At 36.4% G+C, this 18,131-nt stretch overlaps 1 protein-coding gene across 1 annotated transcript; it reads left to right on the forward strand.

Moving 5' to 3' along the window:
- Nucleotides 1-6,470: 6,470 nt before the first annotated feature.
- Nucleotides 6,471-17,103, forward strand: LOC107790556 (protein phosphatase 2C 70). The gene is made up of 13 exons (XM_016612492.2): nt 6,471-6,833; nt 10,499-10,688; nt 10,762-10,959; nt 11,061-11,236; nt 11,367-11,525; nt 13,475-13,618; nt 13,698-13,759; nt 14,105-14,240; nt 14,546-14,640; nt 16,008-16,123; nt 16,249-16,378; nt 16,687-16,741; nt 16,846-17,103. Exons 1-13 carry the CDS (start codon nt 6,624-6,626, stop codon nt 17,005-17,007), a joined length of 1,833 nt encoding a protein of 610 aa, XP_016467978.1. The 5' UTR covers nt 6,471-6,623; the 3' UTR covers nt 17,008-17,103.
- The last annotated feature ends 1,028 nt before the right edge of the window (nt 17,104-18,131 follow it).

An 18,131-nucleotide genomic window follows, 5' to 3' on the forward strand; every position in this document is an offset into this window, starting at 1 on the left:
TCCTTGTCAAAATAAAAATAGGCTCTAAGGAGCCGTCAATATCATTTTAAGCCTCGAGATGGTGCCCGATCTCGAGGATCTCTGTTAAAATGAAAAATGAGCTATGAGGAGCTAGTCATATAAACTTAAGCTCGAGGTGGTACCCTATCTCGAGGATTTCTGCTCTTACAAGTGCGGTCATCCACCCGATTCTTTGGCCCTCGAGCCACTTAAGCCCAAGCCAGTTCTCACTCCAAAATTACTGAGAAAGCCTTAGATCTGTTTTTGCCTTCAGATCAAGTTAAACGCTCTCTCGATTACTTTAGTCCAGGGGCCATCCGAGTCCAGGCGTATCCTCATCTGGGATCTGTCTATAATGCCTTAGGGCTATCTTCACTCTAAGTTCAAATCAAGTTTTTAGGCAGCTCGAGCTCGAGCTAACTCTCACTCGGGGACTGTTTGTGAACGTCTTAGGGATATCTTTATTCTCAGGCGTTTTGAGCCAGTTCTCCCTTGAAGACTATCGACAGGGCCTAAAAGGTTAAATTTCATTCTAAAAATCAAAGCCCTATTCTCACTCAATTCGAAGTCAGTGATCCTGGCGGCCTAAGTTTGTATCAATTTAATCCGGGCTAAGTCCGAGGAACGGTAGAGGGTTCCAAGGAATATCATATTAACCAATCAAGAACCGAGGGAATACCTACGCCCAGGCCCAGTATTCGTACCGATCGGTAGAGTCACGTGCTCAGATTCTTAACAAACGTAAATAAAGGGAGATCCAGCATAAATCAGAGACAAATTGAAGAAGCATTTTTTATTAATAAACGATGATTACAAAAGCCCACGAAGGGTCCTTACATATGATTACAAAAGCCCATGGAGGGTCCTTACATAGAAACAAAGAAGCAAAAAAAAAAATAACAGCTAAAAGTCTAATCTACTCTCGGGGGCACACCCTCGGGGGCAATATCTTTGAGAACCATTTCCTTAGGGGCCTCATCTCGGTCTTCCAAATGGCATTTTCAAGGATCTAGAAGAAGTAGAAAATGATGAAAAAGAAGCAGAAAATAATGAAGAAGAAGTAAAAATAGATGAAGAAGCAGAAAAAGATGAAGAAACAGAAAAAGATAAAGAAGTGGCTGGGTGAAAAATCTGGCGAGTATGGGTTTCGCCAGCACTACTATTGGGGAGCCACTTCTTGAGACATTGCACCAGTGTGGGATGCAAAAGTTAGTAGATGGCACCACCTTACTCCATGGAAAGCAAAAGGAGTGAAGCACCACACCAGGTGGAAGTTAAGAGAGATGAGTAGCAGTTTGCGGTCCACATATCCTCTGATACGAAGGTAATTGAGATTCCTCTCTCATTATTTCGGGCCAACAACAACAACAAACCAGTGCGATCCCACTCAGTAGGGGAAAGCTCTGATAAAAAGCCATAACATAACTGGCGAAGGCACTGCCGTGTGACCTTTTGGCCACAGGCTTTAAACATGGGAAATAGAGTTGGATAAGGGTGAAGAAAAGAAATGAGTTGAAGGCTATTGAAGAATGACCGAGTGAAGTTTGATTCAAGAAAACTTCCATTTATAGGAAGGTAGCAGCGTAACTGATGGCGTAATCAATGCCTTTGAGAAACGTATCGACATGCGCAATCAATGCTTTTTGGGAGACGGATCGGCGGTGATATTATCGCTTTGAGAAAGTAAACCGGCGCTATATTGAATATTTCTGGAAATGTGTATCGATAGGACGTCTCAGTTATCACAAAAGCTTACTTCATAAGCATGATGTCATCACAAGAGGCTCGAGGAGATCAGTGTCAAAATCATTTCTTACCATTCTAATATAAGAAACGCGGTGACTATCTATATACGGCAAAAATCAGAAGGTTTGATTTTGTGACCGTTAAGGCACATCGTAAATACTGCTCCCAGAATGCTCGAAGTTCAGCTCGGGGCTCGACCCCAAGGGTCCTATATGTTCGAACTCGGGGCAGAGTAAATCGACGGCTATGATGAACGAGTGGGAGATTCCCAAGGCACATGATTAAAGCTGGCCAAATCTATTAGGATAGTTCAGGCTCGTACCGTGGCATTAAATAGCTGTACCAGCCATATACCTTTGTAATAAATGCGCATGTACTATATTGGAATTCCCCCTGATATATAAAGGGGACCATTGTCATTTTTGTGAAAGGAGACATATCACTTACAACATTCAATATACGAACATTCTCTCTGCTCTCTAACTCAAACATATTCTCTTGGCTTCAATACTTACATTTATTGCTTATATTTATTGTATTCTATTTATTGATCTTCATTTATTGCTTATTATTGGTCATAATGAGCCTTCATCAAAGCTCTAAAACTGGTAGTCCTTCATCGGCTACCCATAGCTTAGTATCGAGCCCGACCTCGAGGCCCCGTATACCCAAGCTCGAGACCCCAATTCTCAGCCGCTTGTTTTGCCTAAACACACTATTTTCAAGCTCTTATCTTATTTTCTAGTCTCACACTTAGTATCTACTGCCTAACAACTAGCATAAAAACAGATCATGTATTTTTAGAACTACAAAATCAAATCTAATTGTAATTACCATTTTCAAGGTAAACAAAAAATAATAATTTTAGGTAATTGAGTCATCCCGAAAATAATTTGAAGGACTAATTAATAACTATTCGAGTAATTTAAATGCAGAAAAATCAATTTAAACGCTTTAAAAATTATGGAAAATTATAGAAAATGCTTGTATAGATTTGTAAACTAAATAAGGATGCACATATGATGTTTTGAAAGTGTATATATATTTTGAAAAAATATGAGAGCAAAATTGGGTACCAACACTACCGAGGCGAATGACCCAATCGCTTAAGAGTAGAGAAATTTATCTCGCTCGCGGAAGTACATGCGAGTCGAGAAGACACGGATCCATAGTTCATCAAATATTCCCAATTTTTTCAAAGTAAGAGGCTAATTCAGTATCTTTATTCTAATCCTCAATCTCAGTCATAATCAAGGAAATCAATACATAGGATAGATACAAATAGCACAATTAAGGCATGATGTGAATCTAAGTCTACTAGACATAACATGAATATAGCTATGTACGGACTCTCGTCACCACGTGCATATGTAGCTCCCCACAATAATTAATGCAACTAAGGGGATAAATTCCCTCTTACAAGATTAGGCAAGAGACTTACCTAGCTTTCAAGTCCACTAACCGGCTCTTTAACCTCACTAAAACTCCTCAAACGAAGTCGATCAATCCGAAACTAATCAAAAGTCGTATAAACTGATCAATAAGTGCTCAGAAGTTCATAATTTAACCACTAGAGTAATTACCCACCCCGATTTGGAAAATTTTCTTAAATAAATATTACCCATAATCTCACGAATACAAATATATAATTTCTACTCAATTCCATAATCGTTTTCGTGGCCTAATCTTATTTTTATCAAAACCTAAGCTTTCCAACAAAATCCAAAAATTTCCACATTTTACATATTAAAATCTGCCCATAATCTATATATTTAACTTACATTAGGTAGGAATCACTCACCATATAGTGCTTGATGAAAATTCCCCTCCAAGAAGCTTCAAATTCGGCTAACATAATGAGAAATGAAAAAAATAAGCCTAAATCCCGGCTTTAAAATATTTTTTGCCCGGTGATTCATTTTTTGCGATCGCGAAAGGTCACCTGCGATAGCGATGACAAAATGCCCACGCCCGAAAAATTTTCTTTCACGAATGCGAGGGCTTAGCTAACCTGCCCATCGCGAACGCAACGGCCTCAACATGAAGCGAAGGCCATTGATTGACCCCTTGCCCAACTAGCCTCACACTTCGCGATCGCGAAGGCCTAATCACGAACGCGAAGGTTAGTGGTCCAGGGCATCGCGAACTCATAGGGGAAAATTCCACCCAGCTCCATTCCTTCATCGTGAATGCGACTTCTTTTCCGCGTTTGCAAAGAAGGAAACCAGAACATCATTTTCTACAGTTTTTGACTTAGCTTCCGGTGGCCCGAAACACACTCAAGCCATTCAGGACCCCGTCCAATGCACCAACAAGTCCATAAATATAATACGGACCTGCTCGAACCCTCGAAACACGTAAAATAACATCGAGACTAAGAATCGCACCCCAAAACCAAATTGATCAACTTATGAACTTCAAGCTTTTCAATTAGCTCCGAACGCGTTGAATCATACTCAGGCAACTCGGAATGACGCCAAACTTTGCGTACAAGTCATAATACAGCTCTATTCCTAGGCGTGGAATCCCAAACGGACCTCTATTACATCAAAGTCTACTTCAAACCAAATTTAAAGAACTTGAAAACCTTCAATGCACCAACTTTCAACATTAAGCGCCAAAACCCTCCCGGGTCACCCGAAACTCGATCTGGAGATACGCCCAAGTCCCAAATCATCATACGAAACTATTGGAACCATCAAATCCCGGTTCCGAGGTCGTTTACTCAAAATGTAGATTCAAGTCAAACTTGACCATCTTAGGCCACTATTAAGGAACTAAGTGTTTCGATTTCAACCCGAACCCTTCCAAACCCGAACAACCATCCCCGCAAGTAATAAAACAGTAAAAGCACATACGAGATGTATTAATTAAGGGAATGAGAATCTATAAAGCAAAACGATCGATCAAATCATTACAAAAAAAAGAAGAGAAATACCATTGAGTTTCTTAAAAATGGAACCATGACCACCCCATTTGGCACCCTTTCGAACACTAAAAATGTACTCACAAAATATGCTTTTGAAATTATCTAACTTGCAGATCCCCAATAATATGGACTTATAATTATTTAACGGAGTTGGAATTAGGTAAAAGAAAATTAATTTCATAATTAAGGATCAATAATCAAAAATATTTTATTTTATGAGATTAAGATAGAAGCAAGATATTTAAGTAAGAAACATAATTAAGGCAAATCCCATCTACCAAGTAAGGTCCATTAACACTTGCCACTACCAGATTTAGATGTAAAAATTGCACGGGGCGCTCTATTTGGTCGCCCCCATTTAACCTATACCCATTTTTTTAAAAAACTTTTAACTTGTACCCAATTCTTAAATAACTTTAGCCCCATTTCTCCTCCTTCTTCTCCTCCATCGTTTTCTTCTTCTTCTGAAATAAAATAGCTGAAATATGCAAACAAGCAAATTGAAAGAAAGGAACTGCATCTCATCACAGCTAGATGCCAACAAGGAGTTCTCTCTGATCAGATACCATATTACTCTATAAAACTTCAGTAAAGTTATCTAAACAAAATCAAAGTGCAAAATATTGTGGAAAAGAATTGGGTAGTCAACACGGTCATTATACAATTTCTGTGTAAAATATAGCGCTTATTTTTTGGTTAATATTGTTTAGTCGTTCACGTGAAAACAACGAAATAGAGAAATAATGCACTTGATTTACAAATAGTTAATTGCATTGTCAATACAACAATTGAAAGAAATGGTTGAATGCTAATAGCTGGTGAAGGCTTCATCAATTGGATCAATGGAGAGGAGCAAATCCAACGGCTTCATATAAGAGTTAATTTTATCCAAGCTTCAGCTCCTATCTTTGATGAAAGAAGCCACAAGTTTAGGTAGAAAGAACAGCCAGTGTCAGAGAGATGACTTCTATTGAACTCTTCCTTTACATGAAGGGAATGAATGCCTTAATGGAAATGGAATGGAATCCGGGATCCAAGTAGATTAGGTTAAGGCAAGTATGAGTTCAACCCTTTTCTCATCGGGCCAGGATCGATAGCCGTTCGACCTGAGGAAAATGCGGTTAGATTCAGAATCCCCAATGTCTTGGTCTTTACCTTCGCTTCGAGGGACAAGCACCGCATCTAGGTAAGCGCAACAATTGAAAGAAATGGTTGAATACTAATAGCTGGTGAAGGCTTCATCAATTGGATCAATGGAGAGGAGCAAATCCAATGGCTTCATATAAGAGTTAATTTTATCCAAGCTTCAGCTCTAGAGCTGAAGTTTCCCAGTCACAACACAAAAACTTCGCCAGTCACTAAACAAAAACTTCAGCTCTAGAGCTGAACTTCAGGCCCGGCTACTAGAATGCTGAAGTTTTGCGTGATTGCCTTTGCTATTTCAGCCCCGTGTGCAGAAGTTATGCGAAAAAGTGGGTACGTTTGCAATTTTTTTCCAAAGCGGACACAAGTTAAAATGTGGCACAAAAAACGGGTATAGATGCAAATGCCCCGACTTAGATAGTTGATACATGACAGTTCCATGTGTGTATATTAATGCAAATCCAAAAGAACCACTCTCTCACTTCTTCTACAAGTTATATAATACTACGTGTATGCATATACTTTTAATATTACTAGTAAATCAGATCAAACTTAGATTACTACAGTATTTTATACCAAAAAAGGAAAAGAAAAAGAAAAAGAAAAAGAAAAAGAAAAAAGATTATATTCATTCTTGGATGGAGAAAACAAAGAGGAGAAAAATAAATGCGACCATTTCAAAGCGAGGTTGTCGCGAAGCCGAGAGAAGATTGATTGGATTTTAATAGGAATAGAGTTGAAGTAGAATTTAGGGTGTTGTTTTTTCTCTCTCATCATTTTCAATTTTCAAAGCGAGCTTCTCGCAATGCCGGGTGCTGATGATACCATGAACATGACCACTCTTAGCAGCAGCAACATTGTCTTATCGAAAGAGGGCATTTTTATTGTTATTTTTGTTATGCTCCTTTTGATCCTCTTATTTATCCTTATCGCCTGCAAGTATAAGCCATGGCGTTTCTTTTACTCTACTCCTGTCTCCTCCAACTCCGTCTTTCGCCACAAGAACATCATCAAGGTTAGATTAGCTCCTTTTCCTTTTTTTTTAAAATGTAAATTTGCCTAGAAATGATCTTTTCTGCAATTGGGTTGAAGGGGTTTTGCTTATTGTTTATGCCTGACCTTAAAATTTTTAGGATGATTGCAAATATAACAAGAAATGGTCTTCTCTGTAATTTGGTCATAGGGTTTTGATTCTTGTTTATGCCTGACTCTAATTATATTTGTTTCTAATGTGGGTGAAATATAAACAAGATTGTAATTTTTATTGCTTGGAATAAATTTGCTAGGGTTTATTGTTCTCGTGGGGCCGAATAGAAGGAAAAGATTATAGAGGATTCCCGTCTTTGTTTGGGCTTGAGGTGTAGTTCGTTGATTGTAGTTTTAAGAAGATGGTGATGTGATTGATGGATCATGTTTGGTTCTGCTCAATAATATTAGAGGATGGCAAAGTTTGAAACTTTCTTAATTTTGGAAGTTGGTATAGTTGCCTAGTTCAGTGGTTGAAAGTGGGCAGCTCAGCCTGGTTCCTTTATTAAGGGAGACTATGTTTTTCACATTGCATATGAGTTTCGAGCGAGCTTGGACAGGAGAAACTCTTACTCTTGGAAAAGTTTCTCATGCCCTATTAGGAACTGTGAACACCAATGCGATCCCAAAACTTCAGTGCAATTAAAGCTTCAAGGAAATGAGGAACTTATTTTTGTTTTCTTTAAGAGCTAACTGCATTGTTATGTAAGTCACCTAGGTGGTTCTAAGAGGTGATTTACCCATACCTCCGGTGAGATTTTACTTGCTAGTAGTTGGATACTCACAGTTCAAAATTTCGTTTTGGGGACCCTAATGTGGTATTAGACATGATACGTATCTGCAGAGGTACACTTGAGGCTTTTGGAGAATCCATCGAAAGTACTAAAATTATTACAAATACCTATATCCTACCTCATCCGTCATGTGATGTGAAGTGAAATGACAGGTTCAACTAGCAACAACAACAACATACCCAATGTTATCTCACATCGTGGGGTTTTGGAAGGGTAGTGTTTACGCAGACTTTACCCCTACCTTGTGAGGATATAAAGGCTGTTTCTAATAGACCCTCGGCTCAGGAGGTTCAGCTAGCATAGGCATATAATATATTTAGTTCATTATCTAGATATCTATTCTATTTTTATGAGTAAGGCCCAAGAGAAAAAAAAGAAGAGTAGATATTGACTATCTAGATGGCGACCTAGATATCATGCACTGTTGTATAATCAATATCAATCGATCAATCGACCAAGACTTAGTTCTAATTTAGGTGTGGTCAGCTGAATTAATCCTCTATATTCATTTCACTCTTTTCACACCAATTTCATCTACTAAATAATTTCTCTTTCAAGGCAAATTAGGTGTTCTCTAAACCTTTCAATTGTACTTACATAGACATGATTGTCTCTGACCTGACTGGCATGGGCCTAATACAGGTTAAACAACAATTACTAAGTCTTAATCCCATCTTATTACCAAAAAATTAAATAAAAGATCCCTAAGACTTGGTCCTAACTAGTTGGTATCACCTATATGGATCTTTTGTTTTAACTGTTTTCTTAATGGCTGTATTTTTTTTTTTTTTGATAAGGATTCTTAATGGCTGTATTTTATCGGAAAAAGGAAAAAATCAAGCATAAGCACCAGTGACACACATTGTTGACAAAGTAATAATTCCTATCATATGGACGCAAGGACTAAGTCAAATGCTATTGCACCCTTTTTTTTAAGAATGACTTTTGGAAATTAGCATAAAGGAAAAGGTTCCAGAGTTCTACGACAATCTCTTGTAGATGTTTTTCTGTTGGTGGTGTTGTCTGTGTTGCCAATGTCTCATTACTCTTGTACGTCGATAGAGTGAAGTGTTTGCAGTTGTCTATTCTAGGAATAGTATTCCAGAGGGGATTATTGAGCTAATACAAAATTTTAGGTGATTTGACGCTCTAAATGTTGCTGAAAGTTAGTATTTTCTCATTTACCTTGCAAAAGGATGTAGAAAACTCAAGTAATAACTTACTTTTGGTGGTTGAATTGTGTGACCGCCTTATTTAAAAGTTTAAGCTACTAGATGGGGATAATTTTACTTAGTTATGATGTAACACCCTTCACGTGAGATTGGATTCGTTATCATAGTGTAAGTATGTGAAAATTTGATGATGAGTGCTAGTGAGGATTTTAACCTAGGACATATGTTTGCTCTAAAACTGTGTGACTATTTCATTTAAAAGGTTAAGTTGTTGAAGTGGGGTCGTCCTATTTAATTATCTCGTCAAGATGTCTCTTTGTGTGTGGTAAGATTATTTTCTTAGCACGTGGAAAAATCTTTGATGGGTGATGGGAGACTTGACTAGGATTTTTGCTTGCTTTGTTGTTATGTTGAATTGTGTGATCACTTCATTCAAAAGTTTAAAGTGTTAAGAAAGGTATATTTTTATCTATCTAAATGTGTTCTTGAATATATTTCTATTAGAGTTACTGAAAAAGCACTTGATATTTCATTTGTTTCTAATTGGATCTTACAGTTGAATATTTAAGGTCTTTATGGATTATTTTTATGGTAATATTAGCTATTATTTGTTCTGCTTTGCATAACTATACAGAAGAAACTAATCTCTGTTTAACTGCTATTATCTAAAGCTTTATTGGTTATAATAGTGTGTAAATACTGTAACATTAATTAGGAGATTCCTATCTGATGCTAAGAAAGTCAAATGCACATTCAATTTTCGATGGAGGGATTTCGTCTTTTTTTGAAAAAGCAATGCTAGATTCTAGATGATTTGATAGATCATATTAGCACCTAGAGACTCTAGATTATCAACATAATGTCATAAATAGATAATTCAGCTCTTCAAGTATCACTCTTTGACCAAAGTATACTACGTGGATATTGGTGAGGGATTAATTCTTCTGCACTCTACTACTCCTATTTATAATTTGATAAAACTTCTTAAGATGAAACTGAGCTTCTATAGATTGCAACAATTTATGTGTATTGACTTTAATGTTTGAGTGAAGGTGTCTGATCACGTCTACACTACTCGTTCCTTTTCCACGTTATATTTTCTTACTTTATTTGCCCACCTCTTCCAAGTTTATTCTTGTTTTTAAACTGTAAGACATCCAATATTGAAGTTGTTAAGAGATCTAGTTGGCCAGCCAAACTTTTTAGTACTTGCCTTGTCCCAGTGTCCTGGCTTTCTAAAATCTGACAATGCTTAACATATAAAAGCGCAGAGATAAATTTTTGAACGTTATGCTTTGGTTGTTTTAGGCGTTGCTTTTGGTGAATGTTCGTTTAGTCCTTACAAAAATTTCAATGCATTTACTAATTAATTACCCCCCCCCCCCCCCCCAAAAAAAAACCCACCACACACACACAAAAAAAAAAAAAAAAAAAACTGAAAAGAAAAGAAAATATCTCCATGTAGGGTGTGGACTATCTTGATCCTATGCAAAATTATGTTACTATTGACTGACTGATTGAATCACTTACAAATGATGCTAATGGAGCTACCACTTATCCTGTGGTTACCTTAATGTCTTCTTAGTTGTTTCATAATTCTTGTTTATAAAGTATAAGCTTGGCTCTTCCTTCCCCCACCCCCTTCTTCTGCATTCTTTTGAAATTGCTGTAACTATATTTTTATGTAGGCTGATGATGTAGAGAGGCCTCTTATTTCAGATGATTTGCATCTGATTGAAAGCCAGAGTCATGAATATTCTAGAAGTTATGCTCACGATGCAGGCGGTCACCAGAATCAAGGGGCTTATGGTTCACCCTGGACTCAGGGACTTGTTCATAAACAAAGGCTGACCTCCATAAATCCTCAATTAATGCATAGTATATAACGCTTCCTTCCTTGTTGATTGGCTTTTTATTCTTTATAGATCATAACTTAAATTGCTTCTTCCAGGCGACAGTTTTGTTCTGGATGTTTGTGATACTTCAGAAGATATTTCTATTGGCCAGACGCTTAAGCGTCCATTTGTGATTAATCAGTTAGCAGAAGAGCAGAAACACATAAGATCGGAAGATGTAAAGTACAGACCAAATGTGGCAATACAGAATGAAAAGTTTGGAGATTTTGCTCCAAAAGATACTAAAGATCAAAGTAATTTCTTCTATCACTGTGACAAGTGCTTGATGTGTTATACACTTTTGATTGACAGTATGTGTAAACAGTGTCATCATATTTTTCTTTTAGAAGTGCAGGAAGCATCCTCATGCTGGAGGTTATCTCGGGACCTTGTCAAGGACTTCAACATTCAATGCAATCAACAGATACATCTAGGCTTCCACTTACTCTTGGAAGAGTGACACCTAGTGATATCTTGCTCAAGGATTCAGAAATTTCTGGCAAGCATGCAATGATAAACTGGAATATAAATGTACGCCCATTGAAAATCTGTGGTTTCATATGGATCTTGGCAGATGTTAATAACATGTTGTTATGTTTCTTAGTTATTTATTTACGAAAGAAAATAAAGTAGAAGGAACATTTCACTTCTATTGTTTCAGAAATTGAGGTGGGAGCTGGTTGACATGGGTAGCTTGAACGGCACACTAGTTAATTCCCGTGCTGTCCATAGTCCTCATTCTGGGAGCAGACAGTGGGGCGATCCAGTTGAGCTTGCAAATGGAGACATAATAACGCTTGGCACAACTTCGCAAATATTTGTAAGTGCGTATGGGCTTTGTGATTTATCATTTTACTAAGATTCTTGTTTTGAAGATGGACTCATCCCCCCTCCCACAAATATATTAAAAAAGACAACCAATTTCTTCGTGATCCTTCCCCTCTAAATAAAGGCACCAATTTCTAATGGAGACAGAGTATCTTTGCGTTCTAATACTTTCATGTGTAATTATATCCAACGCTGGCTATTTGAAAAGCTAATAAAATTTATTTGTTGCAAAATTTACGACCAAGAAGTTGCTATAAAAACAATTGGGCTACTATAGTCAAGGAGCACCATCAAGAAGGGAAACTTTATGGCACTGATGTCCTTCGTATGCTCTAGCAGCTTCCAGAACTAATATTTCCTGTGAAAGAAACCAAATAGGCTCATTTCATGTGACTGAAATTTGGATGCTTTAAGTGTTATAGGTATACAAGGATTAGCTACAGATGGATCACGAAAATTGCAGTTTGCCCCTTATTCAACTGAACATGGCTAATTTGATCTCGCCTGATTAAATGAGAGTTGAAACCAATCACGACAAGGTGAATATGGAATAGCAAAGTAGGATTTAGAAACAGATTAAAATAACCTTTTTTGCATGATACAAACGTGGTTTAGGAAACCTAGCTTGGTTTTTCAATATAAAAAGTTGATCTAATAACGTATCAAATTTTCTTGTAATAATTTTCCGGACGGGGTGGCTTAGTGGTCGTAGAGGTGCAAGGTGATGACCTTGAAACCAAGGTTTGAATCTCAACAGAGGCGACACTAGTAATTCTTTGCATCTGCTAAGTCTTGGTTGGCTTTATACCATACTAGTGCTGCTGGAGGCTGTGGGTGCTCAATGAATTACTTGAGGTGCATGAACGCACTGCCCTGAACATCACCGTTATTGAAAATACTATTTAGTTAATCAAAAAAAAAACATTTGTATGTTCTTTCATAGAAAACTAATATCTGATATTTCCAGAAAATGGATTGCACAGTATGGCCTATAAAGGAACTAACATTATGGAGTGAACCCATCCTCTTTGACCACAATTTGATATTTCTAGATTCTAGCTTTTGTGTTTGGATGTGTCTTTGCATGTAGCTCAAAATTTACACGTTTTATTACCAGAAAGGTAAAATTTTCAATACCTAAATCTGGACCAAAGTTGGTCGGTTTTTCCCTTGTAATCTAAATTAGTTCTTTGAATATTCTGGTATAGTACACCTTTTTTTTTTAATTGTACTGTTATATGGACTCATGGTGTTAGTGAACAGAGGCTGTAGTAGGAAGTGTACAATATTCTGGTATAGTACGCCTTTTTTTATTGTACTGTTGTATAGACTCAGTCTTAGTGAACAACCATGACCTCTCAAGCCACCTACCATCGTCTGTATTCAATTGTCTTTAATTGCACAATACTGTGTAGTTCTTACCTTAGTTCTCTTCGTGTATCTATTCATGTTTAAGCTGTTACTATTACTATAATTGTGTTTATTCTGGTAAATATTATCCTGGCTGTTTCTATTTGAAGTGAGGCTTTTTATCCTGTCTCGAGCTAAAAGACTGGCAATCATAATTTCCAATTCATAAGCTGAGTCCTATGTGACTTAACCAAAAATTTTCAATGGCAGTAAAGAAGAAAATCTCTCTAAAATGTGTTACCTCTTACTATTTAACAGTCTGGTTTGATTTCGGATAGACATCATGAAGAAAAGTTTGAGCTGTGTGACTTAGAAGTTACTAATATTTGGGCGGAAAACCTATATTGGAGTCAACTAATCACAAAATTATACCATTATGCTTGGTTTAAAATCTTACGGTTTGCCATTTGAGAAAAGCTTACATGTTTTCCAGACAAACCAAAAGAGAAATAATAAATGTAACGTTTAACTAGTGTATGATTGCAGGCGTGAACGTAGGTGCTCATTGTCATGTAATATTTTATCTTCCAGGTACAAATTAGATCCCAAAGTGAGCATCAGGTCCCATTTGGGATTGGTGTCGCATCAGATGCCATGGCTGTACGTCGAGGAGGAAAGAAGCTGCCTATGGAAGATGTTTGTTATTGCCATTGGCCTGTTCCCGGGACGGATAAGGTTTGGACAATTGAAAGGCTTATATTATCTTACCAATCAAAAGATAATGACCAAGAAATTTGTATATTTGCCATTGTAGTTTGGATTGTTTGGGATATGCGATGGACACGGAGGAGCTGGTGCTGCAACGTCTGTCAGCAAGTAAGTTATAATCACTGTGTTATGTAACTCCACCAGTAAAAATAAAAGGTAATGTTGACCCAAAGAAATCATACATGATGTTTTCTTCAATTTAACAGTCACAAAGCAATTGGTTGTTTTTTCTGCTGAAAAATGGCATAGGCTAAAATTTTCTTGAAAACATTCTTTATTCTGGATCATATCATATCTTCTTTTTTCATTGCAATTTTGGAACGAAATTTTAAAAATTAAATCTTTAGTTGGATTTACTGAATTCACTGTTACTTTGTCTTTGCTAGGTGAACAAATTCTTTGTCACCCCTGTGTGCTAATTTGTCTTCGTGGTTTTTTGTTGTCCCTATACAGAATAATGCCTCAGATCGTTGCTAGCATCTTGTCAGATTCATTTAGAAGGGAGAGGGTGTTGTCACAATGTGATGCTTCAGATGTTCTTAGAGAAGCGTTCTCTCAAACTGAAGCGAGTATAGATCACCACTATGAGGTTTTTACCTAGACTTATTTTGTAGTATATCTTATAAGCTTTATTCACCTGGTTAAAGCTTTATCTGATTATCTCTGTGTGTAACAAGTTTATTTATATGAATGTTGTGAGTTGAGCAGAAGAATTTTTTGGTTAAGTCCATGCGCTGATGCCGCTTTCCCTTGTTCTCATGTTTATTGCATTCTTACAGGATATTAATTGTTTTTTTGATTACTAAGTTCGTGCTGCACATTAAAGCTGTTAAAAGGTTTTAGTTTGTTGGATTTACTAATATTTTTCTTATTGATGACAATCAAATCTGTTAGGGATGTACTGCAACAGTGCTTCTGGTTTGGGCTGATGATCATGAAAACTTTTATGTGCAATGTGCAAATGTTGGAGATTCAGCTTGTGTTGTAAAGTGCGTCCCCACACTTTCATCAGTAATTTCATTTTCTAACTACTAAATACATGGCAGCATTTCCATATGGCCTTTGGTTGCTTTTGGCGTTCTTCATTCTAGTATTGTGTGTAATAATGATCTTTGTTTACGTTGCATGATCTATTGTCTAATTTTCTATAGTTCTCATAGTTTTATCTTCTCAATTACTTCTGCTCAGACGACTAATACCTTGATTCTTCGAACTATGAATTCCAACTTTCGAGATTTATGCCTTGAATTGGTAAGATTGACATTTATCTTTATTAGAGAGATTGAACTTTAATATTTTGCAATGTTACAGAAACATAAACCATTTATCTGTTATATGTTGTAGCTCTAACTTGGCCTAATATGCAGTCTGCAAATTTCATCATACATTGTGTGAAACCAAAAATGTTATATCAGAGTTAATATTGGGCCTCAAAAGCCCAACATATTCATCAAATGAGTGTCGTAGACGGGATCTGTAATCGTACAAGATTAGAGATGATCTAATTTGACAAAAGGTTCCAAACAACATGCATAGAAGAAAAATTAGTAGTTTGCCTGAAATGGTTTCACCATGTCTTATATGGACGTCCAAATGCATCGGTTTTGTAGGTGTGACCGTGTGACACTGAACTTTGATGTGGATTTATCCTAAGAACACAACACAATGGAAACAAAGGTTCTATAGAGGCAATACCAACCAATTAGGATTAAGATCCAAATATTGTTTTTTGCATCGGGTCCACTGTTTTCATGAAATTTTTATGTGTTTCAAGACTTATTTGTTAACTTGGACTGCTTCCCATGGTGTGGTCTGGCCATCGATAAAGCTGGAATTATGAACCATAGGAGATCAGAGTCTGAATCCTAACAGTGGAAAAAATAGAGGTGATTTTTTCCATCTGCCTACGTTTTAGTGGGTAGAGTTACCCGGTATCTATATTGGTGTAAGTAGTCAATGTGTGCATAGTTGACATGAACACCATTGTTATCAAAGAAATTGTTAGTTTGGAGATAGTGGGAGATTTAGAGAACCTTTACTTTTAGAGCATCCTTAATTCATTTATAAAACAAAATACTATTTAGCATTAGAATAGAATGGGTTCGAATAGACCGCAATGGATAACTAGAATTCATATGGCTGATCCAACTAGTTGAGGATCAGTTGTTGATTGATTGACAGTAAATAGTTCATGTTTGTATGGACTATGCTTTAGTGAGATGTTATGCAGCTATAAGTTGTCTTAATGCAATACCTTGTCAACTCATGCCAGTGAAGGTTTAGAAGCAGTTTAAGATATATACTTATTATAAAGCACTTAGTTTAAACTCATTCATTCTGTTTTTGTTTGAGGCAGTATTGACGGGAAGCTGACAAAAATGACTGAAGATCACAGAATAACTAGTTACTCTGAAAGGATGCGTATCCAAGCAACAGGGGATCCTTTAAAAGATGGGGAAACAAGACTATGTGGTGAGTAAAATCTTTTGTCTCTGATCCTTTCCAAAAAAAAGGGAACTTTTGTCTCTATTGTGCTTGTATATCCCCTGTATAATCTCAATGATCAACCAGCAACTGATTTGCTTGCTCTTAACTAGGTTTAAACCTTGCTCGTATGCTCGGAGACAAATTTCTTAAACAGCAAGATGCTCGCTTCAGTTCAGAACCTTATATTAGTCAAGTTTTGTACATACATCAAGCTAGCAAAGGATTTGCACTGTTAGCTAGGTAATTCCAGCTTTATTTGACGGCATTTCATGTATTGCTGCAGAGCTGTTTCATTCTCTCTCTATCCTTATTTTTCCCTTCTCCTCGTTTCCCCTTCACCCTCTACCGAAATTAATAAAGAAAAAATGAACTTTTTCAAGTATGTTATCTTTCATCTTGTTATCTATGTAACATGGGTTGCCTTGAACTACTTGTGTCGAACTCTAGGACATCAATAAGTACATTTCTTACCGATTCTTCAATACGTGCTATAGATTAATAGATAAACTATACTTTTGGCTTAAAACATGCTTGTCGATTTGCTCCAGTGATGGTTTCTGGGACGTAATTAATGTGAAGAAGGCAGTTCAACAAGTCCAGCAGGTACGAGCACTTTGTATGATTCTCTTGTGTGGAGGAGGGAGTCACCCGATTCTTTCCCAAGCTATAGCTTCTTTAACCATATGTTGAAATTTTATGATGTGCAGACAAAGGAGAGAAGCTCAACAGATGAAGAAATTTCTGCAGAAAAAATAGCAAATTCTTTGTTGAACGAAGCCAGAACATTGCGCACAAAAGATAACACTTCCATAATTTTCTTAGATTTTGACACCACCAATAGAATTCTTTCTTGTAAAATTGATTCATAGGATTGACTTCACACCTTCATATATTTAGTATTACAGTGATGTTTATCTCTCTCTCTTTTTTTTTTCTGCAATTGAAGATCAGTTACCTTCTGTTAATATTAGTGCAACCCCTCATGTTATTGACAAATTCCCAGCTCTGTAGTTATATCTCTAACATCCAATGAGATGAATTTGAACAGTGGCGGATCAAAATGCGCGTTTGCAGATTCAGTAGAACTCAGAGTTTCGTGCTCGAATCCTATATATATGTGTGAAAAACAAATAAAGATAGAGTTGGATATGCGTTACAGGAATCCTATATATATTTGAAAAACAAATACAGAGAGTTGGATGTGCATTTCAGAACTTATTTTTCAACTCAGAATCCCAACATCCAAATTTTGAATCTGCCACTGAACTGCCCTTTTTATGAATTATGAAAGGTGAAAATATGGACAGAAGGACTTAGTATTGACCTAAAGCTTTCGTGGTACAGGCCAATTCTTTATTTCCTCTTTATTTAGAAAATGAAGTTCTGAAAGGTGTTATTTTCATATATATATATATATATATATATATATATATATATATATATATATATATATACCCACTTTTGGGCCACCATTGAAGTTATCATTGTACAAAATTTTGCAAAGTGTACCTGCTCGGATCTGAAGTAGTTCAATCTGGTCAATGCAACTTCAGAAAATCTTAAGTTCTGAAACATAAACTTGTTTATCGAATTTTAACAATCTAATACACGATTCAATACCCAAATCTACTCCAAATGAGCCCAAATTTGAAACATAACTCAGGAATATCATAAAGAACAAATCTCAATCATCAAATTGTTAATACGACAGTGAAATTAACAAACCATTTTGAAACTAAGAAAGAAGAAGAATTTCTAAGTACAAAGAAGAAGAAATAGCAGTAAAAAAGAAAAGAAAAGTGTATCTAACTGAAGTTATCTAAAAATCGGTAAAATAGTTAATTTTTTTTGTAAAAGGTGGGTACAAATTTAATGGATGACGCCAACACATAAAAGTTTTACTTATGGAAATAAGATTTGGAAGTAAGATTCAATCAAATGCTTTTCTTTAATATCAGGAAACATAGATGAAAAAGTTAACACTTCGAACATA

The sequence above is a fragment of the Nicotiana tabacum genome, chromosome 7, assembly GCF_000715075.1.
Source record: "Nicotiana tabacum cultivar K326 chromosome 7, ASM71507v2, whole genome shotgun sequence".
NCBI lineage: Eukaryota > Viridiplantae > Streptophyta > Magnoliopsida > Solanales > Solanaceae > Nicotiana > Nicotiana tabacum.

What these genes read in the sequence shown, in the direction of transcription:
- LOC107790556 (XM_016612492.2), top strand. Translation starts at nt 6,624, where the DNA reads ATGCCGGGTGCTGATGATACCATGAACATGACCACTCTTAGCAGCAGC. An exon ending in AAAAGATACTAAAGATCAAA is followed by an intron (nt 10,960 to 11,060) that starts GTAATTTCTTCT and finishes TTAGAAGTGCAG; the next exon opens with GAAGCATCCTCATGCTGGAG. An exon ending in CTGTTCCCGGGACGGATAAG is followed by an intron (nt 13,619 to 13,697) that starts GTTTGGACAATT and finishes TTGCCATTGTAG; the next exon opens with TTTGGATTGTTTGGGATATG.